The sequence below is a fragment of the Lycium ferocissimum genome, chromosome 1 (assembly GCF_029784015.1).
Source record: "Lycium ferocissimum isolate CSIRO_LF1 chromosome 1, AGI_CSIRO_Lferr_CH_V1, whole genome shotgun sequence".
NCBI classification, from domain to species: domain Eukaryota; kingdom Viridiplantae; phylum Streptophyta; class Magnoliopsida; order Solanales; family Solanaceae; genus Lycium; species Lycium ferocissimum.
In genome coordinates, this window is record NC_081342.1 from 13,046,278 (window position 1) to 13,072,059 (window position 25,782).

The 25,782-nt window shown below is 37.3% G+C and overlaps 2 protein-coding genes across 4 annotated transcripts; one reads left to right on the forward strand and one right to left on the reverse strand.

Moving 5' to 3' along the window:
* The first annotated feature begins 448 nt into the window (after positions 1–448).
* LOC132048802 (nodulin homeobox) lies at positions 449–14,325 on the forward strand. Of its 3 annotated transcripts, none has more exons than XM_059439488.1 (17): positions 449–764; positions 2,383–2,508; positions 2,603–2,761; positions 3,466–3,549; positions 3,644–3,763; positions 3,891–4,109; positions 5,080–5,211; positions 5,344–5,439; positions 8,213–8,374; positions 8,523–8,814; positions 8,894–9,016; positions 9,094–9,163; positions 9,422–9,485; positions 11,828–12,352; positions 12,451–12,485; positions 12,905–13,455; positions 13,683–14,325. In XM_059439488.1, the coding sequence occupies exons 1-16, from the start codon at positions 702–704 to the stop codon at positions 13,431–13,433; spliced, it is 2,799 nt and encodes a 932-aa protein (XP_059295471.1). In that variant the 5' UTR covers positions 449–701; the 3' UTR covers positions 13,434–13,455; positions 13,683–14,325. The 3 variants fall into 3 exon arrangements, with proteins under 3 accessions (XP_059295471.1, XP_059295475.1, XP_059295478.1); XM_059439492.1 differs by having other exon boundaries at positions 615–764; positions 2,402–2,508; positions 2,596–2,761; XM_059439495.1 differs by lacking the exons at positions 449–764; positions 2,383–2,508; positions 2,603–2,761 and having other exon boundaries at positions 3,467–3,544.
* On the reverse strand, positions 14,298–25,212 carry LOC132048815 (serine/threonine-protein phosphatase BSL1). Its single transcript, XM_059439502.1, is given in 23 exon segments — positions 14,298–14,747; positions 14,848–14,987; positions 15,062–15,197; positions 15,529–15,604; positions 15,680–15,879; positions 16,042–16,140; positions 16,232–16,316; positions 18,363–18,601; positions 18,748–18,915; positions 18,988–19,186; positions 19,270–19,414; positions 20,259–20,429; positions 20,526–20,607; positions 20,971–21,072; positions 21,465–21,534; positions 22,161–22,260; positions 24,221–24,315; positions 24,403–24,482; positions 24,590–24,668; positions 24,825–24,868; positions 24,870–24,886; positions 24,997–25,122; positions 25,125–25,212. Coding segments are annotated over 23 exon segments (2,610 nt in total). The 5' UTR covers positions 25,198–25,212; the 3' UTR covers positions 14,298–14,663.
* Between the last annotated feature and the right edge of the window lie 570 nt (positions 25,213–25,782).

Below are 25,782 nucleotides of genomic sequence, written 5' to 3' on the forward strand. Positions count from 1 at the left end.
TTCACTTGATCTATGGGATGATGTTTGAGTAAACATGTATTTAAAATGTTAATATAACTTAAATAATGTATAAATAATATGCAAGAAAAAATAAAAATATTATCTAAAAAGAATATTAATATTTGTATCAAAGTTAATTTATGACTAATTTTTAAAAAAAAAAATCATGAAATTTGTAAACATGTGTAAGAAATTTAAAATGATGTCAAGTATTCGTTATTCATTCAAATTAATCAAAATGGAAAGAATATATGAAGTAAATTATAAAAGGCCACTTGTATTTTTTATTATATATAAAGGGAAAAAATAAATAACTTATAAGATTTAACAGTCAACTGTGACTCTCTTCAGTTATTATATAATCGAAGCTTAATTACAAGAAGACTAGTCATTATTGTTCACTCTCGTTTTTTTGCAGTTCACAAAGCTCAGGTCTCGTTGCTTCTATCTTTTTGTATATTTCTTGATTTAAAGTTTTGATTTTTATTCTTTTTTCTTTTGTCTTAAAGAATTTAAACTTGTTGGGCATTGGGTTTTCTTTAACCCTTTTTGATTTGCTACAAATCTTGGTTGGTTAGGTAACCATTGTTTCTGAGATTTTTTTATGAAGAATTTTAACCCTTTTTTGCTTGGTTATCAGTTGGGTTGTAGCATTCTGTTTTCTTGAAATTTGGTAGCTTTTTGGGTGGTGGATTTGAAGAATGAGGCTCTTGAAAGAAGAAGGAGCATCATGCAGCACTGACCAAGCAAGACCAATTCACCCTGTAAGTTAAAAAAATAAAAATAAAGTGAATTATTCATTTTTGATGTAGTAGCAGCTAATTTATTTTTATTTTTATTATATATATATATATATATATATATACTGCTTTAAATTGCTTGTTTTTGTATATATATATATATATATACTGCTTTAAATTGCTTGTTCTTGTGCGGAGGGTCTACCTCCAAGGTAGGGGTAAGGTCTGCATACACTCTACCCTCCCAAGACCCCACTTTGTGGGATTTCACTGGGTATGATGTTGTTGTTGTTGTAGCAGCTAAGTTTCTGGTGTTTTAAAGGGGCATTGTTATTTGGTATGTAAGGAGTGTGCATGTGTGATAGTTAATATGGAGGGGAATGGGAAATTTAGTAGGCGTTTGGCCATAGAAACTAAATATTTTTCACTGTATTTGGAATTTTTGAAGTTAGGAGTTGTGTTTGGTTATAGTTTTTGCAAATAATATTTGGTTGTTTGAATGTCTTCAAAGTGAAAAAAGTGAACACTAATTTTTAGGTGTTTTCCACGTTGTATTTGGAATTTTCATGGCCAAACGCTGATTTTCAAATGAAGTGATTTTTTATTTTTTATTTTTTGGAAAAAAAAAAAATGAATAATTCTCATGGCTAAACAGGCCCTTAATACTCCTTCCGTACCATTTTATGTGAAGGTGTTACTGTTTGGGGGGAGTCAAACCGTTTTTCTTTCTTTAAGGGCTTGGAACATGGTTCCGCTTGCTTTAATGTGGATAGAAATAGGAGAGCTTTTGAAGGAGTAGAATCGAGTTTCTCTCAGTTGAGGAGTAGCCTCCGCTCCCTTATTTTCTTTTGGTGTAAACAGGAAGTTCCTTGTTGTATAGATGATTGGGCTGAGTTTGTAGAGAATCATATTTTGTAGATTCTTTACCTTGTGGTATAACCCTTGTATACGGCCAGTTTGGCCATGTTTATGAATGAAAATACCTTTACCTGATCAATTTTTTTTTTTTGAATCATTAGCTATGTTGACTTGTAATACTTTTCGTGTAGTTTTTGAATATGTAAAATATATTTTAAATTTTTTGAAGAATCTATATCCGAGTTCATAATCAAAATTAAGTGTTTTGATGCCTTCACATAAATTGAGACAGAGGGACGAGCAAAAAAGAAAAAAGTGTGAGAAGGAAATAACCCAAAAGGAACAGCTACTATCTTGTATGTATGTATGTTCTTTGTTTTCTCTCCCTTTGTGATTACTGTTTTGAAATGTTTTTTACCAGTCTCATGAAATCAGAAATCACACAGAGGGACATATTTGTTGCATGCTAAAAAAATAGTAAACGTAGTTGCATTGTATCACAAGAAACAAATTTCTGAGCTGCTGAAATATGTTGTGCGCCATCAGATTAATTATGTAATCTGGCATGGATAGTATCTCTAATATATAAGGTGTTTTGGATAAGTAGAAGTTCGATGGACTGTGCGCATTGGAATGAAATGAGCACAGATAGAACAGAATGGATATGGAGAATATACATAGCCAACCTAAACTAGTTTGGGATTGAGAGCCATATGACTACTTGTCAACAGTTCTGCTGTGCTCTATTTTACATGTTTAACTCATATAATTCTTTTGATAATAGGCCCTTGACCTGATTTCAGCTGTGAAAGGTCTACATGGTCTCAGCTCTCAGGAGCTAAGCAGGCTTATAAGAGAAGCTGAAAACAATATCCTTCAACACTTAACTGAAAATGGGTTAAACATACAGGTTGGAACTCTTAATGGCCATGCCACTGTGGTAAATAATGGTTAAATTAGGCTTATAGTCTTTTACGCATTCTGACATATTCTTAAGTTTGTAGATTGATGTGGAAAAACTTGCAAGATATCTTGCTTTGCACCTTATTGCGGTAATTTTGGCATCGGAAGCAAATGCAAGCTTACTAAAATACTTGCTATCTGGGTTTCAACTGTTGCACTCCTTGAGTGATCTAGCATCACGCCATCCAAAAATAGAACAGGTTGGCACCTTCTTATTTGCTTGTTTATTTATGTGGTCAAGTACAATTCTTATTTTGTTTTACATAACTGTTAGGTAGTACAAGAGCCGATTTAATGTTTGTTATATTCTATTGTGCTCCTTCTGGGCCAGATGGAGTGTTTGCATTTCTCTATAATATTAAGCTATTGGTAGTCATTAAAAAAATAATATTAAGCTATTGGTATAAGAAAAGGAGAAGGAAATAGGAAAGGTTGTTAAACAGGCTAATGCCAAAGAAATCATAAATAATTAGTTGTCCGTGTGCTCATTCTAATGACACTATTACTAGTTGGGAGTTACATGGTTTTTCGTTGACTACAATTATCTTTTACATTCACAAATACATTGAACAATGTAGTTTTTAAATATATAAAATCTATTTCATGAATATGTTTGTTCTATATTGCTGTTTTGAGTGTTAATGTGTTGAGTTGCTAATCTTGTGACCTGTCAATTTATTTCTCTTCCCAAAAGATTCACTTTTGACATTCTACAGCTATATAATTGAGAAAATAACTTAAAACTCCTATAGAATATATACACATACAATCTTTGAAGCGAATAGTTGTGAGTGCACATATACTTGTATATTCCGTGAAACGGCAAGCGTATCATGAGCATTTGCTATTGTATCTTTTGACAATAGAACAAGATCGCGCTGAAATTTTGATGTACTCTTTCCAGATATTGCTTGATGATGTGAAAGTATCAGAACAGCTGCTTGATCTCGTCTTCTATTCTCTTGTTATTCTCTGTACTTACAGTAAGGTTGTTTTCCCCTCACCTGGATTTTTTATCTTTGTAGTTATCTGTTAACTCATAACTGTGGCGAGCAATATTTAACACTAGCTTAAATTTTCAGGTTTCTAATGATATGGTTCTTTTGCATTCCACACTGGTTGCTTCCAGTCTGTACTTATTGACTGTCTGTATGTCTTCACAATGGCATGATCTTACTCTAGTTTTGCTTGGATATCGCAAGGTAAATTTCTTTGCTTATGAATAATACAAGACCCACACGCCGGATTAAAACAAGAATGTGGTGCTTGTATCATTACTTTTGTATTTTAAAGATTGTTCTCGGGCTGAGGATCCGCTTTCTTTGGCAGGTAGATGTACTCATGGATGCTGCCTTTGCTGCTGTTACTGCTGATACTAAAATTTTGCGGAGGAGTTTATCGGCTGATCATGCTCATTCCCAGCAGGAATATGGTCTTAAAGCTGAAGAAACTTTAAACCATCTCTGCCAGCAGTGTGAGGCTTCTGTACAGTTTCTTCAGTCACTATGTCAGCAGAAATCATTTCGGGAGCGTCTTGTTAAGAATAAGGTTTTTCCCAAGAATTATATTAGATATAGTACCTGAAACAAAAATAACTGCTGGAAACTTGGAAAAAGAATTCCTTTTTGTTGTTCAGGTTTAGCCTTAGTAGCGTGAGTCTCCAATTGTTAATAGGACCAAACATGATGCATAAGTGAACCTGCTTTATTTACTCAGCATCCTTGTTCCCTTTACATGCTTTATGGTATAAAGTAGATTATTGGAATAAAGTTTTAGCTCACTAGAACAATATGATATAAAAACAGAATTAATTTTGACCAAATGTAACTTCTGCAAGGTCAGCGTCTTGTTAAGAATAAGGTTTTTCCCAAGAATTATATTAGATATAGTACCTGAAACAAAAATAACTGCTGGAAACTTGGAAAAAGAATGCCTTTTTGTTGTTCAGGTTTAGCCTTAGTAGGGTGAGTCTCCAATTGTTAATAGAGCCAAACATGATGCACAAGTGAACCTGCTTTCTTTACTCAGCATCCTTGTTCCCTTTACATGCTTTATGGTATAAAGTAGATTATTGGAATAAAGTTTTAGCTCACTAGAACTATATGATATAAAAACAGAATTAATTTTGACCAAATGTAGCTTCTGCAAGTTCAAGAGAGAATACTGATTACCTATCTTCAACTTCCTCTAGCTGTCTTGGTCCCAACTTATACTATGTGGTTGCTGTGTTATCTCACTTAAGTTGTTCGAGTCTGTGTCCATTCGTTTTTTGCATTTACCGAACTATGAAGCTATATTTACAAGCTTATAAAACAGATTGAGGTCTAGTAGTAGTAGTTGTTGATGAAGACTGATTTTTTTAGCATCTATTGTGATGATTTTTTGTTCATAACTCTTGCAAGCATTTGAAGTCTTCAATGTGTTTCTTAACTGTCTTATCTGTGAATTTGAAAAGATTCTTATTTTCAACTTTGTGTGTTTTCTTCATAATGAATTGGATGTCCTTAATCTATGGCAGGAGTTGAGTAGCAAAGGCGGAGTTCTTTTGTTGGCACAAGCTGTCATGCGCTTAGATGTATCTCCCGTAGTTACAGTATCCTCCTCAATTGTTGCTGCTGTATCAAGACTGAAATCTAAAGTATTGTCTATTGTAAGTCGAACTGATAGTGGGGTCTTCGGCTGTTCTTATTGCTTGAGGCTTTGTAATCTTTGTAAATTTGCTGAGAACAGTTAGTATAAGCATTTCTTATGGGAATAAATTTTAATGCACTATTTTCTGCAGTTATTGAATCTTTGTGAAGCAGAGAGCCTATCTTATTTGGATGAAGTTGCAAGTACTCCTGCAAGCCTTAATTTAGCAAAGTCTATTGCTCTCGAGGTCTGTGCCTGGACACTAATTGTGTTTTTCTCTTTTAAAGTTGCTAATCCAAGAGGTGAATAATTTAGTGGTAGACATGGCAATTTCTCTCGTTGATGATTCACTATTGGTCTGACCAGTGGATCTTCTGATTTCCATGTGGCCCTTGAATGACCAAGTGTTCTTGATTTATAAAAAAAGGTGTCAGATTTATCATCTCTTTCCCTAATCAAAACTCATCGCACTGACTTGTATTACCCTTTGAGTGAATAAGGTTAAACGCCCCCTAAACTATCACTATTTTGCGAGTTTCATACCTAAGTGTCCCTGTTACCCCCCGGACTATAACCTCCCTTTAGATTTAAAACCCCCCGGTTGAATATGTAGAGAAATGTAATGGGATAACTTGTTGAGAGGCGCGAGGAGATGAAAAAAGTTCTAAAAGTGAGTCTACCTGGCACAGTGAGTTCAGGGGGTTCTGTGGACACCCATAGTTTAGGTATGAAACTCGCAGACGGTATTCACTCACATTTTTTTCCACTTTAATGACACTTGGAATTCTTTGGAGGTGCTTTTGGAGCGTGATATTCACGTAGCATGTCATATTCCTCTGGAGGGTTTTTTTAATATTGAGTTCATGGTAGTTCAATGGGTTCAGTGAACACCCTATAGTTCAAGTATGAAACTCGCAAACAGTGATAGTTTAGGGAGCTTTTGACCTATTCACTCTTGTCCTTTGTGCTATCAACTGGTCAGTGTAATAAAGACCAAGATATGAGTTCAATTAATTTGTATCCTATATGCAGACACCAAACAGACAATAAACCACATTAACTGATATTCCTCTAGAAGCTCAACCTCATTCATTTGCAGTTTATCTTGTTGGCATGAGCAGTGAGTACTACATGCATTCCATATATATATATATTTTTTTTTTTGATGAAGTAATGTGTTTCATAGATACGCATCAAGAAGATGCAAAGTTACAGGAGGCTAATTACAAAAGAACAAAAGTGTAGGAGAACATTGTTTGCCTCAAATACAATGTCTCAGTCAAGAGCTAAAGTGCTAATAAAATCCAAAAACTGTACTGAACTAGTTACTGGGGACAACATTGTCCAACAAAAGAGATGAACTAAACATTTCGCTTTAAGAGAGTGAGTTGGAGTTGAGATGCCATCAAAACACCTACTGTTTCTCTCATTCCAAAGGCTCCAAAAAATAGCAGCAGGGATCATCAACCAGGTCTTCTTGATGGCCTTATCAACTTTCCATTTACTCCAACTCACATATGCCTCTCTCAGATTCTGAGGCATCACCCAACTTAATCCAAAAATAGTGAAAAACAAGGTCCAAAGATTAAAAGCTACTGGACAATGAAGAAAGAGGTGATTGACTGTTTCCAGCTGACAATTGCAAAAAAAACACTTATTGTCCAGTTGAAGTCCTTTCCTGTTAAGATTATCTATAGTAAGGCTGGCATTATTGAGGGCTATCCAGCTGAAGCATTTGATCTTAGTGGGTAGTTTCGTCCTCCAAATCAACTTCCAAGGCCATGAGTCAATGACCTGATCTTGGTTGCCAAGCTGACTATAGCAATCTTTAACTGAGAAATTGCCTTTGCTGCCCCATCTCATTCTGTCTGAAGTACTTGCATCAATGCTAGAAGCTTCCACCTTTGCTAGCAATTCCAGTAAGTCCTCTATCTCCCAATCATGTGGGTATCTTCTGAAATGTACATCCCAACCGTTGTTGCTCCTGTTTTGGGCAATGGAGGAGACCTTGTCCAGTGCCATGTTGAATAAACCAGGATACTCTTCCTTTAAAGGGTTGTTGCCTAGCCATTTGTCTTCCCAAAACTTTATATGTTCTCCATTGCCTGGCTTGAAGTGGACCTTCTGGAAAAATTCATCACCCAGCTTGCTAATATATTTCCAAAGCCCAACTCCATAGGGAGCATTAGATATCCGGGTGCTCCAGTTATCCTTTGCCCCATGCATTCCATATTTATTTTGACAATTCCTGTTTTATGTTAATTAACCTTAATTTTTGCAAGACTGAATAGATGAAGGACATTAACAATTCAAGAAAACTAGAAAGATAAACAACAAAAACATACCCAGTAGTATGTTCCCACAATTGGTATCTGGGGAAAACTAGAAAGATGAAACAAAATTGTTAATTTCATACTGGTAAAGATAAACTAAAAGTTAATGCCCCTTTTGGAGCAACACATGTTCCAAATCCTCTTTAATGTGATGAGGTGGCTATTGCATGGAAGCTCCAGGATACTTCAAAATTTTAGATTTCTGATGATATGTGGGTTGATTGTTTGTTGATGAATCATGTGCACTCTATCTTAAAGAAAACCCAGCATAGGGACGGATTGTGTACTGTCTGGTCTCAATTAGAGAAGCCTTATTCCATGTTACAAAGTAGATAACTGATTGGAGATGGCATTACATAGGAAGGGGTATTTACATGTAGGATAAAGGAATCGCTCGTAGAAAAAAATGGCATGAGGTGGCATTGACCTGCTTGTGATGGAAAGGCAATTTATGGAAATCACTTTGAAAGCTCAACAGTTCCCATCAGAAATAAAAATAGCTGCTTTAAAAAGGTTCAGATCAGTCATTCAGATACTATGTGTTATAGCCTGCGGGATGCTTGTTAAGATGTAAATATTTCTCAAACTGCATGCTAGTGTACTGATGTCTATACTGCTACTTATCTTTGTAGTTGGAAAGTTGATTTTATCAAAGAAGACGGTTTGTTTGACAATTTTGTTGCCTAGGTTCTTAATTTACTGAAGAAAATGTTTGGAACGGATTTCCAACAATCTGTCGCTCCATCTGACAAAAATTATCCAAAAGGACAGTTACAACTCAATGCAATGCGGCTAGCTGACATCTTCTCTGACGACTCAAATTTTCGGTCATTCATCACCACTCACTTTGTAAGAAGATATTTTTTTCCGCTATAATAGCTGCTAAAGGATTTTCCTGAAACGTTATTACTTTTTTCGGAAATGCTGCACCATGCCCATGCCTGTTTTTATCTACCTAGAGATCCTTTTTTCATGTTTACCTTGTTATATCCTTCAGACTGAAGTTTTGACGGAAATCTTTTCTGTCGCGCATGGAGAGTTCCTTTCTACTTGGTGCTCATCCGACCTTCCAATACGTGAAGAAGATGCTACTTTAGAATATGATCCTTTTGCAGCAGCTGGATGGGTATTGGATTTGTTTCCATTTTCTGATCAGTTAAATGCTATGAGCACAGAGTCAACTTTTGTTCCTTCCAGTGTACCTCGACTGTCTTATCCACATCAAAGAACATCGTTGTTGGTCAAAGTATTAGCAAATCTACACTGTTTTGTTCCTGATATCTGCAAAGGTATAACACGTTCTTGACTGTCCTGGTGTATAGTACTGCTGCCTGGTTATTTGCTAAATCATGCTAGTTCTGATTGCAGAGGAGAAGGATCTTTTTCTTAACAAGTTCGTTCAGTGTTTGAGAACAAAAGTTTCCGAAACCTCAGAAGGGTTTAAATCCATTATTGATCCTCAAAAAGCAGCTACCGTTAGCCGAAACCTTGGTAGGCATCGCTATTTTGTAGAATGTCATCCAGTTTTAAGTCATGTGCTTTACCATTGACTGACTTGTGCCTTGTAGGTTCCCTGTTAAGTCATGCAGAGTCTCTGATACCTACTTTTCTGAACGAGGAGGACGTGCAGCTTTTAAGGTGACTAATAATCTGGAATCTTTCTTGTTCTCACATTTGAACCTGTTCCATCTTTTATGATTTGCTTTGTGGTGGTCGTGTTCTGCAACTGCAAAAATGTTCATTATGGTACCCTGTGTTACTTGATTCATTAGACTTTATGACAACATCTTCTATTGAAAGCTCTGCATCTCATAAAAAGGTTATGCAAGAAACTCAATTAGATCATTTTCTTTTCTAATATAAATTAATACTGATATTGCCACATTTTTTCTGAAGGGTGTTCATCACAGAGTTGGAATCTCTGATTACTCCCCGTGCATTCGGAGAAAATCGAGTTCAAGTAAATCCTCTAGTCTCTCCTTGTTTTTTTTCTTTGTATAAATCCTTCTTTTCCCTTAGTTATATACACTGCATTATTTATTTACTGAACTCCTGCCGTGGAGCATTTCTTGTCCCTTCTTAGTAGTCTTGTTGATATTGTCATTTGTCCCAATTCAACGTGTTATTGAACTATGCTGCTGGATAAAATTTAGGGAAGCATATTTGAGGAATATTGTCTTGGGACAAGCTGTCAAAACTGAGTCTCAGAGAAGATAATTAGGTGTATTCTGGATTTAATTTGGTGTAATCCCATGACTTTTCACCTGCAAGCTATATTTCTTGCAGACTTAATTATCTGTTCCTCGGAATAAATGTGAAAATGATTTTATAATTAACCAAATGTCACATTAAGTCCTTACTTAAGGAGTGCGCAATCTGATTAATTCTGTCACCAGAAAGTGGCGTGCTTCAGGTAACTAAATAATAATCCTGTATGCTCTTCCTCCGCCAGACCCCACCTGGTGGGATTATAGTGGGTATGTTGTTGTTGTTTATGCTCTTCCTCCTAATTGAAACCAAAAAAAAGGAATTTGTCTTCCTCGTTTGCGTGACTCCTTCATCGTCGCCCTGAACTACCGGGCAGCCTCTGACACCACCAACCTGGGGTGGTGCCTACACAGCCTCTTTACAGCCAGCTTTACCTCTGTTAGCCATTCAGCCCCCATATATTGCCCACCACTATTTTCTTCCTTATTCTTTCCTGAGCATGTATTAGAAAAAAACTTCATGATCTAAGAAATAAAAAATACAAAATATAAATAGAGCTTCAATCAGTTAAAGCAAATGAAATCAATAAAAACAAAATAAAGACCTGCACAAAGCAGAAAGATTAAAAAGCCATGGGTACAACGGACAGGAAACTTTGAACAATTCATTTCGAAAATCTAAAGGGCAAGATTACGATTTTTAGTGAAAGGAGTGGTTGAATGAATATGTTGCTGCTTAACAAAAAGGTACTGGGGAATGATGATACTGATTTGCAGTTTTAGAGATAAGATGAAGTGGAGTTTGTTACTTTGGTCAATTGTTTATCATCCTTAGGTAGATGTGTTTTGGGGGCTGGGTGGTAATTTTTATTAATGTGTCTGTCGTCTACCTTTCTGGTTGGAAGGGGGATAAGGGCACAACATAGGCGGGGAGGGGCGGCCGGGTTGGGTTGTGGGGGGTCGGGGGGTGGCGTGGGGGGGAGATAAGAGGGTATGGACAGTTCTGAAGGTAAGGCTGGGCAAAGTAGGATCAACAGGGTGGTATTCTGTTAAATTAAATATATGACAACTAAATATTTCATCAAGAACTAGTATAATAAACAAATAATCAATAAGTTGAGGGATTAAGTTTTAAACAAATAATCAATAAGTTGAGAGATTGAGTTTTAAACAAATAATCATTAAGTTGTGAGATTAAGTTTTACAAAGTCTTCGTTTGGTGACATGATGTGCACCTGGCCCCGTCCTGTGGCAAAGAGATCTCCCTCTTTGAGACATAACATTTCCAGGACCTAACATAAATAAAATGCGGTTCGAGTGTGCTGTTTCACTGTTTAAAAATGTTTCTAGGATCTAACATAAGTAAGTTGCGGTTCAAGGATAACTAGGAAACCTCTGCTGCTCTTTACTCTTTATCCTTGAAAGTTTGATGGTTTTGGCTAGGCGGCAGAATAACGACAACATGAGATCCTGACTATTTCTGGTTGGCAACTTTAGTTGGCAGAAATTTTAGAGAGCACTGAGCTGGACATTTTAAATCTTTGTGATCCTTTTATCTAGAGGATTGTGTTCCTGTCAACTTGGAGACATAGTTTCTCATACAGTAACAATGTGAAAAAACAGGAATTAGACACATGCTGAAGGAGAAGAGCAGTTGGCCGAGGAGAGGGAAGCGGTTGTTTATTCTATGAGAAATGGTTGTATGCACATAAATTTCGCTGAGGAGGAGAGCAGTGGTTGTGTCTACTTTAGGTGGTACATGGTCATAAGCACATAGATTTTACTGTTTGGCAAAGAGATAAGAAGTTGTGTATGCACGTCTCCTCAATAGTCTGGAAATCTCTACAGGGAGGAAATAATGAAGTTGAATTTCTTCTGAACTACACATGATTGTTGCAAAATCTGACCACTTTGTTAGCAGAAAAAGATGTTTTCCTATCAAGTGACTCAATTGGCTGAAGGATACTGTTAAATTGGACATAATGATGGCTTGAAGTTTATTTTACCAATTTATTCTAGTGGTTTTTGTTTTCATTCTTTAATTGGCTTTATTTTAATTTATTTAGTTGGGAATTAACATTTTCATTTTCTCCAGGAGGCTCAGAATCTGGGGGGATGCTTGTCCCCTCAATTCAGGGAAGTAGCCCTGGATCTTAACAACAGAAGTGCAAACTCAAGAGAGGACATACTGGATAATTCGTCTCTGCAAAGATTGAACCAACTGAATTCCAGGATCAATGGCGAAAGTCAATCAGCTGAGGGTGGGACAAAAGGTGAAATGACAGAACAAGAAAAATTTATAGCTACATCTATAGCTAACAAAGATGTTGAGACTCAGCATATGGAAACTAGTGGGTCCGATTCCAGCTCCACACGAAGTAGGCACCCGACAGATCAAGCTGGGAAAGTTGATCAGATAAATTGCAATGGTCCTGGAGAGGTTAGAGAGGATGAAATGGTTGGAGCTGCACAGAATGAAGAGAAGCAACAAAGAAAGAGAAAGAGAACTATAATGAACGATAAACAGATATCACTTATAGAGAATGCCCTTGTGAACGAACCTGATATGCAGCGAAAGAAAGCTTTATTAGAATATTGGGCTGAAGAATTAAGTGTTCATGTATGTATGTTGCAAGGCCCATGTATTTTTTTCCTTTTCTGCTCTTTCTGTCTATTAATTAGTCTTTCCACCCTAAAAGGTTCCTGCTTTGTTTCCAGGGATCAGAGGTTACAAAGTCGCAGCTCAAGAATTGGTAATGCTGATATATCTTTTTTTTTTTTTTTTTTACACCTGTGTACTGCCTTCCCAATATGAGTGCCAGCATCCATAAGTACCTAAGTCACTGTTGCACATCCTATTACCTTGTAAAAGATAGATACCTCTAATGATGTACTGAGTCAACAAAAAGGTCTTGAGGGTTTGATGTGTTGCTCCCAGAATTATGTGAGAGCCTATCAGAGTTCTACTGGTGTATGAAAATGCTACGTTATTTTGCTGCATTTACTCCTAGCTAATAAGTGTGCCATCTATTGAGAAAATGCACAAATAAGCCACTTATTCCCCGCGAGAGGAAAAAAAAAGAAATACAAATAGGTCTCAATCTGATTTATGAGGTATGTTTCTTATCTTGTCCTCACGCTGGAGAATCATTTCTATTTTGAACACATACAGGCTAAATAATCGGAAAGCGAGGCTAGCTCGTGCTGCTAAGGATGGTCGTATGCTGTCTGAAGGGGATAATCCAGACAAACAAGGTGGGTCGCTCATGCTGCCTCCCTGTGACTCACCTGGCAGTCCTGTCGAGGATGTTGGTGTCCTCTCTGCCGCTAGAGAAAATGCACAGAGGGTAACTGGCCCCTCAACGAGCACTTGTTTTACAGAAAACCCAGCCGCTGTGCCTGTAGCTTCAACAGAACTAGCAAAGTGTATGGCAGGGCAGTACGTTATGCTTGTAAATGAGAATGCAGAAGAGATTGGAAAAGGAAAGGTTTGTCAAGTCAGTGGCAAGTGGTATCAAAGGGACCTGGAGGAGCTAGGGACGTGTGTTGTGGATGTTATTGAGCTCAAGGTCGAGAGGTCTGCTGAGCTTCCTTACCCATCAGACCTAACTGGAACGTCATTTGATCAGGCTGAAAGAAAATTTGGTTTCATGCGAGTCTTGTGGCAGTCCAACAAACTATTTGTGTTGCCTGCTCGGTGAATCAAAAGCAGCTCAGTTCCGGGTAAGAATTACTTATGACCCTTTTTCCGTTACCTCTTCACTTCTTACCAAAACTTGTTTTTGTGTATAGATTATAGAAGCGAACACCCATTACAATGTTTGCACACTGGAGTTCATGTTCCAAGTACTTAAAAAAAAAAAAACGAAAGCTGGGAGTGTATGTTTCCTTAGATGTTTTAATTGTCTATATTATCCTCCAGCTGGTAACACCTTGCTGAATAATTGCAGATTGATAATTCCTGAGGAAAATTCGAGGTGCACATGTTGGGCGGGCCTATGAAGATTATGCAAGGCCTTCCATTATAATTTCTGGTGCTGTCAATGAGCAGGCTGTTTATAGCTGATGCCTGAACTGGAAAGCTATCCAGTTCTCTGAAATCTTGTTGGAACTGCCAGATTTCTCGGGATAGTCCCCGCCCAACCATGCATGGTGCAGGCCTTGCTCTTCTGCAGAAAGCATGCCCAGATTCTGAAAGACAAGTCTCAGTCATTTGCTCCCTGTACATTGTGGAGGTTTAGGATGTACAAGATTACTTTTCTCATGCAACATCCTGTATAACGTACGAAAGTAAATTTGAAAATGAGATATGATTGGTCACATAATTTGACCTTACAAAACAGTGTTTATTTGTTTCTTTTCTCTGGTTTGAATTGCTTATCAATGTGAAGTTTACTTGGTCAGTTGTACCAAGCACTGCAATGCACTGTATTCTTCAGACAGTTGATGCTTTCTTATTGATTGAAACCCAAATATTTCAATCTTAAAGGCTTGCAACATGATCTCGTACATGCAACGTAGAGGAATTCTCAAACTTCACCAAAATAATAATTGCAGACGCTATATGGAGAAACCACACTGATGATTAAGTTTTAAGAATAAAATATCTATAGCTTTTTACATCACAACACCTAGCACTCTGCTAACAATACTCCCTTCCACTATAAATAACCCTGTTTAAACATCATTAATACTAATCTATGTCAACTTCTCACACTCCTTAACAGCTAAACCTCTACCTCTCCAGCTATGTTACAGCATTGGATGCCTTCTGACTAGTATCTGTAGAATACAGAAGGGCTTTTGAAGACTACAGAGATATACATGGTCAATCCGCGCTGACTTTTCAATCAATCTATGAATGCATCACCGATGGAATTTGCAACTCCACAACAGAGCAAAATGAAATAACCCGAATAGATGACCGGGCATCAAATATAGGCAAGTGAGCTCCGGTCATGATCTGGTTGTGGACGACCCCTAGTAGGAGTAGGCGGTCTTTGAATGTTGAGTTCCTAAAGACAACGAACATGTATTATTAAACCTTAGTAGGGAACAATATAACTGTAAAACCAAATATCTGCTCAAATAGGAAAAAAGGAAGTAGCCTAGTACCTGCATCCAGGTGTCGTCCATGACTCGTTCTGGAGACGTTTCAGGGGATTGAAGAGGAGGCGGCAAAGGATGGATCAACTTTGGAACAATAACCAACCCTCTGCCTACTACTAGTATAGCACCAGCATTGTTGGCGGTTCCTGAATGTAGTTTCTTGGTTAGAATGCAGACTCTAATACAAGGGAAAGAAAAAACTTTAGTATTTAATGCATACCACAATAGTTGGTGGCAGAAAAAAGAGTAATCAGCTGCCCCTGGGCAAATCTTTCAAATCCATCCATAACACACTCATGTGCTCTAATAATCAGCTCTAGTTTGTTTTTCTTGCAGAAGTCAGTTACCCGATCAGGCTGAAAAGTCATCAAAGCCGCAATTGTCGTAAGACCACATTATGGTTTGTATGTGAATCTTGACATGAAAAATATAAGCTCCCATATGAAAGTAGACATGTGCATCCTTCTAGGAATCCACAGTATAGTGGATCAGATCACGAATAACGAATAAAAATTGAGCTTAAAATAAGAAAAAATTTCAGTGAAGACCATAAAATTTTAAAAACGGAATACGAAATATGACACTTAAATATGACTTATCATATCGCGGACTGTCTGAAACTTTTACTATCAATTATCAAGTTGAACTAATGAACTGATGAACTCAAGTAAGGAAAGCGTGACATACCCCAAATGTTACAAGACCAGGTCCTCTGGCGTTAGGTCTTAATCCTTCTACACTGTCATTTTCTGTGGGATCGGACCTGCAAATAAAATCAATGACATAAAAATCTTTCCCTGAATTACCCTGCCTTATGGTTTTGAAAAAAGTAACATACCATAGCAAATCCATTAGGACTATCGAACCAGCATCCATTGTTATTGGCCTCTCTATCTTCTCTATCTGCTCAACTGAATTTATTGACCTCCCTATGCCACCATGCATGCAGATGATTTTCTTTTCGATGAAAGCAGCCAATGGAAGATAGTTAAAAAGTTGATTGAAACGCGTCCATGCCCAGATCCCATCACTCTCTCCCTACATGGATGTATTCCATTAGAATAGCCCAATACACACACACACACACACACATTTTTTATGACTGAGAAAACCATCTGTAACCAAGTCTTCGGGTAAACTGCAACCTTCAAAACTCGGGATTTGACAAACGTAGTACATATATTTGACATTCTAACTTACCATTCTCTCAATGCATTCAATACGGAAGCCAAAAAGTGCATTTATATCAGCAGCTTCATGATTACCCCTTATCAAATGTACATTCTCTGGATATTCAATCTGAAATTCAGAACAAGTGAATGATTTGGTTAGATAAAGGGATGTCAATACATTACAGGAAAGTGCCGTGTTAGACAACGGCAAGGATTACCTTTAGAGCTAAGAGTAAAGTGATTGTCTCCAAGCTGTGCTGTCCTCGATCAACGTAATCACCCAGAAACAAATAGTCAATGTAACTGAAAACCATACCAGTAGTGGTCATCAGGCACTAGAGAAGTTGATAACAGGAGATTTGAGTACAATAGTAAGGAGCCGTTTGGACATGATTTGAAATCATGAGATGAAGTCATGAAATGAAATCATGACGATTTGAAGTTGAAGTTTTGTTTAGACATGCAATTTGAATTTCTTAAGTTGCATTTTTTCTTATGGACATAAAAACCCCACAAGTTGTGAAAACCATTAAAACTTTCCCAATTCTTAGACAATCTTACCAAATGAGCAAGTCATAGTTCATGATCAAACTTTAGTTCAATAAAATGGAAAATTGAACATGAATTGTAGTGTAACTACTCTTTAATATAATCCTCTCACATGGTTGGTAAGAGTAAATTCGTTATAAATTAAATATACTGTAGATCTTTTAATATCTGATATAAATGGTTGGTAAATATATATATATATCAACTTATGGATCTATTTTTACAAAATCTAAACTTATGGGTCAACTTTTATATTTAAAAATTTGAAATCATGATTTGGAATCCCAAATCATGCCTTTTTGGATGATTTGGGATTTTATCTCATGAGATGAAATCGCATGTCCAAACATGATTTGGGATTTTATCTCATGAGATGAAATCGCATGTCCAAACGCCTACTAAATGTTACATAAATAGTTAAAAAGCTTCAAACTGTAGACAGTTTTTTATTGTTACAAACTGTTAACATCTTCTAGCCTCAGAAAGAGAGACATCAAAATTTTAGTTTATAGGCAATGAAATAATAGCAGAAATAATCTTGCAAATAATGGCGGACCTCAGGGATCAAGACGTTGATCTTTCAAGCACAAGAAACAGTATTTAATAGGATAATAAACAGTCTGCAGCGTATTGGCCAGCAAAATATATAGATATCTAGACAATGGCTGTGGAGATATGGAAGGGAGGAAAAATGGTTATGAAGAAAGGTAATTTTCCACAAATATGGAGGTCAAATGGAATGATGTACTAATCCAATCAACTCTTCACATGGTTTGTGACTTTGATAATACATTAACATTCTATGGCTAAACTTTGAAACACACGTAAAGATCAAAGTGGGGGCTGGCAGAAGAACAAAATTTTGACAGGATTCTCGGATAGGATACACCCCTCTTAGAGTTAGATATGTTGACTTTCTATGTGAAGCTGATAGAGGGCAGTTCTTACATCTCAGGGCTATTCTATTGGCATTTCAAGCAGTTTCATGTTTGACAATCAACTTGGCAAAAAGCCATATATGCTATAAATAGTGCAGAATGCGTACAGGAGTTAGCTGAAATTGTGGGTTGCAAGGTTGAGAATCTACCTACTGTATATTTGAGGCTGCTACTTGGTGCTAAACAGAGTGATAAAAAGATTTGGCAGGGGCTGATTGGTAAATGTGAAAAGTAGTTATCCCCTTGGAAGAAAGACTTACTCTAGTAAGCACTGTACTAGATGGGTTACCCACTAAGGCCTCATTTGTTTGCACTTAATGGAGGTCTGAATCTGAATGGTTCAGACCTTAGGCCATTAAGTGCATTTGTTTACATTAAGATCTAAGCACTTATTTGGTCTGAATAGGTCTTAATCATTAAAGATTTTCAACAAAGTCATAATATCTTTAAGATGTATTTTTGTATGGACAGCTCCACCCCCTCCCAACCCCACCCCAACCTATCCCCACCCCATCACCACTAACCACCCCCATTCCACAGAATTCTTAACTAAGGCTTTAAGCTGGAGAGGAGGAATCAAAATTATTTAAGCTGTCATATGCTAAGCAAACTGATCTTGCTTTTGCAGGGTGAGCCGTCATCTTTAAGTTTGTAGCTCGCTGCTGGTATGGGAGACATTCTTTTCATCTGTTATCTTATAACACTTCAATCATGGCAGATTTATTTTACTGCTGCTGCTGCTACTACAACTACTAAGTATTATGCTAAAGCTTAAAACACGAGCTTAAGTTGAAATTGTTCAGAGCAGTCAAAGCTACTTCAAATGAGAAAAACTTAATTGTCAAGCTTAGATCAGACTTACGTAATGTCTCCAGCAGTGGAAGGAAATCCATATTCATCAAACAGCCGCATCAGATCACCAAACTGTCCATGAAGATCACCAAACACTTTGACAGGAGCTTTCAGTTGAAGAACTGTAGGCTCATGCATGAAGATCTGCTCAGCTGCATAACAAAGCTCACCCACTTCATATGAATCAAGAAAGAACTTTCTATTTACAGGTGGTTTCCAATTTCGCGGCCTAAGCAAAGTGGATATGATCTGCGATACAGCAATAGAAGATTACATATCCCGACAAATAAAGATCAGAAAAAGGAATATAACAAATCTTAACAAAATGAGAATACTGTCTTTAAACCATTAAGGTTTGAGAAGGAAAAAATCTGTTGCAGCTTGCTGGGGCTCACCTTCTTATGCAATCCTTGAGGTGATTTCTGCCTTGCGAATTTTTTTGTTGGATTTGAAATATCATTATATGACGGAAGCATTCGTCTACTCTCATTTTCAAATTGATCCAATGACAACTGCCTCACCATTCCCCCCAGATTCCCAACAGTTTCTTTTGCAACTACGACCTGCAGTATTTAGAAAGTGATTTCACCATCTGCCGAATAAAGTAACACTAGGCAACAGAGCAGAGTACATACAGCTCTAGGATGGAGGCGGACAGCTGACTCACTATCGCTACCCTCAGAAGCGGTGTCTGGAACTTGAGAGCTCTCGTCAGAGACCGATGTTACTTCAGGAGTGGCAGATGCAGACTGTGCTAATTGCCAGACAGCATTAGCAGCCTCAGCTTCAGCAGCAAAATCCTTGGTCAACTTTTCCATAGAATCTTTATCCATGCTGTTAAGATTTGATGCTCCAAATTACAAGGATGAGCTGAACGAAAAAATGATATCAAGAACTAGAGATAAAGCGAATATTACCTCAACCCACCAGATGGGTGGGTCTCAGGTTTTCCATCAGGAGTTGAGCCAATGGATGGGGATCTCTCAGACGTTAAGATTGGGGAATTGGTGTCAGAATGCAATGGAGAATTTTCTGCAACCAGACATTCATCCAGAAGTGTATCTGTAGCAAAAATAATCTGATCTAAGAACACCGTAAAACCAATTGCCCAGAGAGTAGAGTGTTACAACGAAAGTTAGCACTAATAAGAAAAAAATACGGAAGTACTAGTTGATAAGTCAGTGTAACGGCAAAAATATGAAAGTGCTAGGTGAATGACAGCATATGCAAACCTGTTTAAATGATTTCCTGTTACTTAAGAATATTCCAGAAGATGCGACGCTTCTTAAGCTTATAATGATTAAAAAAAAGAAGCAAAAAATAAAGACAAAATGAGGAATATTAGCATTAGACAGCAGAAAGCAAATGACATGGTCATCACAGTGGTAGGCATGCATAGAAAATAGACCCTCAGAAGAGACATCTATACCACCAAAAGCTCATTAGGTAGCTTATTATTACTTCAGAATGGACATGTGACTTTAAATTTAGCTTACAAATTTCCCAATTCATTGTTCATCATTCTCTTTGATGTTTATCTAATGCTGGACTGCTGTTTGTAAAATCCATCTAAAATTTGATTTCTCGAGGGTAAGCAAAAGTGCAATAAAGAAGAAAAAAGTCATTGTATCACATCTGTAGGTGAAAGTGAATCAACTCTGAGCATTTGACAATCCTTTTAGTGCTACGAGATTTTTTGCTTAGCCACAGACCTTTATAGATACCTTAATCTTCTCATAGCTTAACTCATGTAAATACACTTTTTTTAGAAGGACACTTATCACTAGATCAAGCATTCTGCAAGATAAGTGTACAGCGATTAACCAGTTGAAGAGGGTTCTTAAAAGGAGAAGAATAGACATCATTCGAACAGTCTAAAACTGCATATGCCAGTTGCATTCATTACCTCCTCTAAGACCACCATAGATATATATCCGAACACCAACAGATGCAGCTGCATGGCGACAGCGACGCATAAGCTCCAAAGAAGGATCTTGGTCATTTTGGCCCTTGCTACCACGTGAAGCAGTTACCAGTCCATGTCTATCTAACCAAACTCCAGCAGCTGTGTCCAACACTTTTTAAGGCAATAAAGTTGAAAAGATTTAATGACATCCCATTTACAACATATAAGCAATCAAATTATGCACAAAAGGATAAATCCCACATTTACCTGCAACAGCTGCTTCACCTTCTACTCCACGTCCACCTCTAAGAGCACCTCCTGTAACGTGCAATCTTGCACCAACAAATACCTAATCACCAGCAAAAATGTTATTCAGAATATATTAGAAAAAGTGAGGACTGTGGAGGACAAACAGGATAGACATGACCCAAACTGCAGAAATATTACTCCCTGACACATTTTTTAGTTTGTCCCGAAAAGAATGACACGTTTCTCTTTTTGGAAGCTATTTAATCCTAGCATTCCCATTTTTATCCTTAATGATATAACTTGTTTGGACCCATTTAATATAGAAGTTCATTCTTTTGAAAAGAGAGAATATGACAAGAAATGTAGAAACCTCACCACCATTCAATTAAAAGGACAATGTTGGTATTTTCATATATTCAGCTTACACTTTGACATAAACTGGAATGGAGGGAGTAGTACTTACAGCAGCATGTTGATACCTTGGTGATGGTGCCACTCCTGGTGCAAGAGTCCACTCCCACTGGCCATTCCTATGCATAAGCAGGCCATAGGCATCTGCTAAGGGCTGCACATGGAAGTGAATCCAGGAATCATCAACCACATCATCTAGAAGGCTACATATCAAAAGCACTATATCTAGCTTGTAACCAACAGTATCAAAGGGCCTCCTTGTTTAGGACTATTAGTTGCTTCAACAGCAATACACTGATGAAAGAATGATTACATATTCAAGAAGATTGAGCTTACAGACACCTAAAACCAGCTACTTCAATTTCGTATGTATGCCACAACATATCATAACTTGACTAACATTTTAAAATACCATACAAAATAAAGTTAAAATCTAAAAAACTGTGTGCATTAGCTAAAAAGAACTTGCTAGTTCGAAGCAGGAAACAAGCCAATGGAGGAGTTTATCAGTCTAAACATTGATGACTATATAAACAACTTACTTACCGTGCCTGAAGCATCTCTCCCACCACAAAGCAAAAACATGCCATCGGTCCGAGCACTAGCTGTTGCATACCTACGAGGACATCAATTTTCAGAAATACAGGATCTACTAGGAAGTTACAGTACCATTCAGAGTACGGAAACCACCTCATGAATGAGTACGTAGGCTACTAAGAACAAATAATAAGTAAAAAGAACGAGAGAGAGAGAGAGAGAGAGAGAGGCAGCCATAGATTGAAAAGGCAAGACAAAAGAAGTCTAGTGTGGGAAGATTGAAGGAGAGAATTATGTTAGAAGCAGCATCTTGGTGGAGCTATCAAGCCAAAAACATTTTACGGTCAACTACTTCAGAGAGGCTATGCCAAGAATAATATCTGGGAGACGATAGCAGCACCAGACAGTTTTCACAATGAACAATTTGAGGATAAAAACACATTTTCATAGCAAATATGCGAAGGGATATATATAAAAGTGGATATGTACTTCGGCAATAAAATAAAAAGAAGTGAAAGAACACCATAAGTTGCAGTGTAGCTGCCCAACAGAGACAATGATGAGGTATGAATAGATGACACATGGGTGATCTGACTAGAGAGATTAAGGAGGAGATGTCCTAAATGGGTCAAGCGACTCAAGCCCTTGCAGAGAATCAAAGTTACTAAGATTTCTTGGAACTGAGATTAAACAATGTAGACTCACATTCTAGCTGACGGTCTATCACCTTCTGGATTCAGCCTCTGCCACGCATAAGGTTTCTGAGCAGTATCCAAGGCCCAAGCATCAGAAAGAACTCTTTTCCCTGGAAATAAATGAAAATCAAACATATCGAGTACATACAAGGAGGGCTAAGTGACAAAGAACTAAAAACGCCATGCAGCATATATATGTTCAACATAAAACTCTTAATGCATATGAAAGGCAAGCTGCAGTAGCTAGACTTTGCAGAAATGAGTTACAGCATTCACCATTCAACCAAGTCAGCTTGTTTCAAAATTATGGATATGGATTATGTAGCAGTTGGGAGAGCAAGGAAAAGAGTCTTCCCATCATCTTTAATCAATCACGTTACAGGCATTTATAAAGATAAAAAATTTAACAGTTTATCCTTTGATTGTGAGATGATAAAGTGATGCTACAGCTGCATATTTACTTTTTCTGCTCCTAAGGTATGCCATATGCCCAGCAACTGTTAATAAAATGTGCATAGCTAATCTTCAAAATTCACATTATTATGGATACATCACACTGATACTGAAACATTAGGAAAAATAGATGTGGTCAGATCATGCTATGACACCATTGGAGTAAAAATGTGAAAAACTAAGCTAGATCAAGACATAACTATCCATCATGTGATTCCAAATATGAAATTTATTTATGACTACATAGTCAGTGAGAAAACAATCATTCAATGAACTAAGCCTCAATCCCAAATCAATCGGGGCTGGCCAACTATATGTATCGTCTATATTAATTCTGTTCTATATAGGTCCATTTCATCGAATACTTAATATTTTTGCTTGGGCAAATTAGAGGTTCTCTAAATCTCACAATTATCTCTACATGAACGATCAGTTTAATCCCAACTAGTTGGCATCACCTATACAAACACTTTGTTGGCATCATGCTCCTACTTTGTTTCCATTGTGTTCTAATCTTTGTTAAATCTGTATAGATTCCTCGAGACTTTAGGTCTTTTGAGACAACTATACTTCAAGTGATTTTGCTCATATATCATCTCCTTTTTATACATTTAACTCACATCTCATACGGACTGACTGGAGCATCTGGAGGCCTACATAAGGCATGACTAAACTATTCCATGCAATTTTTTTTTCATTTTATCTCTTTTTATAACCGTGGTGTTCAGACAGCTTGAGCGCACCTCGACTAATTCCCCAGGGTACCTGCTATCTCCCACCAGCATATGTACCGGCTAACTTTGTCCACCTAGTGTTTTTGTCTCCGCTAGGATTTGAACCTAAGACCTCATGGTTCTCAACCCACTTCATTGACCACTAGGTCAAACCCTTAGGTGCTCTTCATTTTATCTTATGTGAAGAACGTAGACCTTGGCTCTAAGTTAAACCAAAAAAGCTAGCTTTTGAAATGAGGATTGCCCAATACCATATAAGGAGACAAACAAACATATCCTCAAGACCTCAACCCATTGTAGGATTCTAAATTTCTAATTACCCCCCCCCACCCCACCCCCCCAAGAACCCCCAACCAAACACACAAAAACAAGATCATACATTAGGAGCAAGGACACGACAATATAAGGCCCCAACATTTTGGTAAACCAAAAATAAGGACAGGTCTCACTCTTCATACCATGTTAAGAAAATAGATATTAGGCCTAACTCAATTCTAAAAATAGCTCATGAGGAAAGGTACCTAACATAATATAAGGAGACAACAACACATACCCTCAACCAATATAGGACTCTAACATCTTCATATGTGCCACTTGCACTGTCTGTCAAACTTGATAATTTCTAATCTTGTATACTTTATATCAACCTAAGCATTTGCATTTCCAGGAAATTTATCATATGACTATGTTTGGCCTAAGAGGCCAACCCTCACTCTCGCATAAGACTGTTGGTCTGATAAATGTTCTATAAAATCAGAGTTTACTTTGGGTATTTTTTGCTCTTACATCTTCTCTTATTTTTGGGGAGGGGGGTTAAACTAGCCAGTGCATTTATATATTTTCTTGCTTTGATTTGCCCTAAAACCCTAAATATTGTGCTCACCATCATTGCCACTGACGGATACCAGATATCTTTGTGCAACCAAGTCCATTACATGGCCATACCGCGGTCCAGGACCTTGACCTTGAACAACAACTCTAGAAACAAACAAGGTAATTAGTCATGGACCAAGAGCTGTATAATAATTGAAAAGGGAGAAGAAATTCAACTGCATAGAAGCTAACCTGTGCCACTTGAATTTGTCATTTGTCAAATCAAGCACATAAAGATCATCAGTTGAATGCCCTGCTGGTCCTATCCCACCCTAGTAACGAAAAAACAATAGGAATAGATATTAGTAGTTATTGTTTCTAATGATCATTTTAATACTAACAATACAACCGATACACTTCCATTTCTCTTTCTAATCACCTGAAAGACAACCATTGTTCCAACAGCAGCAGCAGCATGTGCAGCTCTTGGTGAAGGTGGCTCACCAGCAGGTCTAAGTCTGGTTAATTCAAGAAACACTAAATCATTACCACCACTATAAAAATAGTTTCCAAATCCCTGTTTAAACCCATCCACCCAAAAAAAAAAAAAAAAAAAAAGGAGAGGAAGAGGGAAGCAGATCCTAAGAATTAGAGATAACAACACACACACAAACCTGGTCCATTTTCTGGTAAGAACATCATATGAATGAATACAATTTAGTTACACCAGCCAGCCCTAATCAAGATTCATACCAATTAAGCAAAAGTGTCAATTCAAGAAACAACAAAGAATCAATCTTTAGACAAAACTAACAATTGGGTCACAAGAGAAAGAATTAGAATTACTTATGCCAGGGGCAGCACCACTGCCACCCTCAATAGCAGTGGCACCACCAAAGAGTATGAGTCTTGGACCATGAGTCTTGGTAGCAGCTATAGCAGTAAGCGTATGACCACAACGTGGACCTGGGCATCTTCATCTGTATCCCAAAACGTCTCTAATATACGATAGGTTGGAGCCAGATGTAGCCACGGCTTCGAACCCATCACCAACTAAATTACTACAACTTTTTTTCAACTCTACAACAAACTTGTTATTATTTGCAGACCAAAAAAACTGTGTATGACAGAACATAAAGCTGGATATTTGGATCCAAGCTTTAGGCTTTGTGTGTATGAATCTTGAAATAGGCCACAAAAAGGGAAATTACTAAAAGTAGTAGTAATACAGGGTAGCAGCAGTAGCAGCTGGCTTTTACTCACTTTCCAAAGTTAGGCACGGAAAGGGGCATACTGTTAATTTTTTTTTAAAATAATTTTTTGTTGATAAAAGTGAAGGAATGGCAGAAAAATTAAATCGATGAAGATGATGAACTACAAAGTTTTTAACAGGGGCAGAGAACAAAGAGAGAGTTTATCTTTCATCTTTGTGTTGTTAATTTGGGAAATGATGTCCGAAGACCAGAGATTAGTCAACAAGAGTACACCCTCCTAGTCTTAATTACCTGTTTAACTAAGCTTATTTTTTCTCAAAAAATTACTTTAAAAAATAACGTGTTTGATTAGATTTTAGGGACAAAATAAGTATTTTGAAAGTAATAGAAATAATTTTGATTAAAAAGCTACCGGGTG

Coding starts and splice junctions, on each gene's coding strand:
- LOC132048802 (XM_059439488.1), top strand. CDS start 702: ATGAGGCTCTTGAAAGAAGAAGGAGCATCATGCAGCACTGACCAAGCA. Junction 2,762..3,465: donor GCCATCCAAAAATAGAACAG/GTTGGCACCTTC, acceptor TACTCTTTCCAG/ATATTGCTTGATGATGTGAA. Junction 9,164..9,421: donor GAGGACGTGCAGCTTTTAAG/GTGACTAATAAT, acceptor TTTTTTCTGAAG/GGTGTTCATCACAGAGTTGG.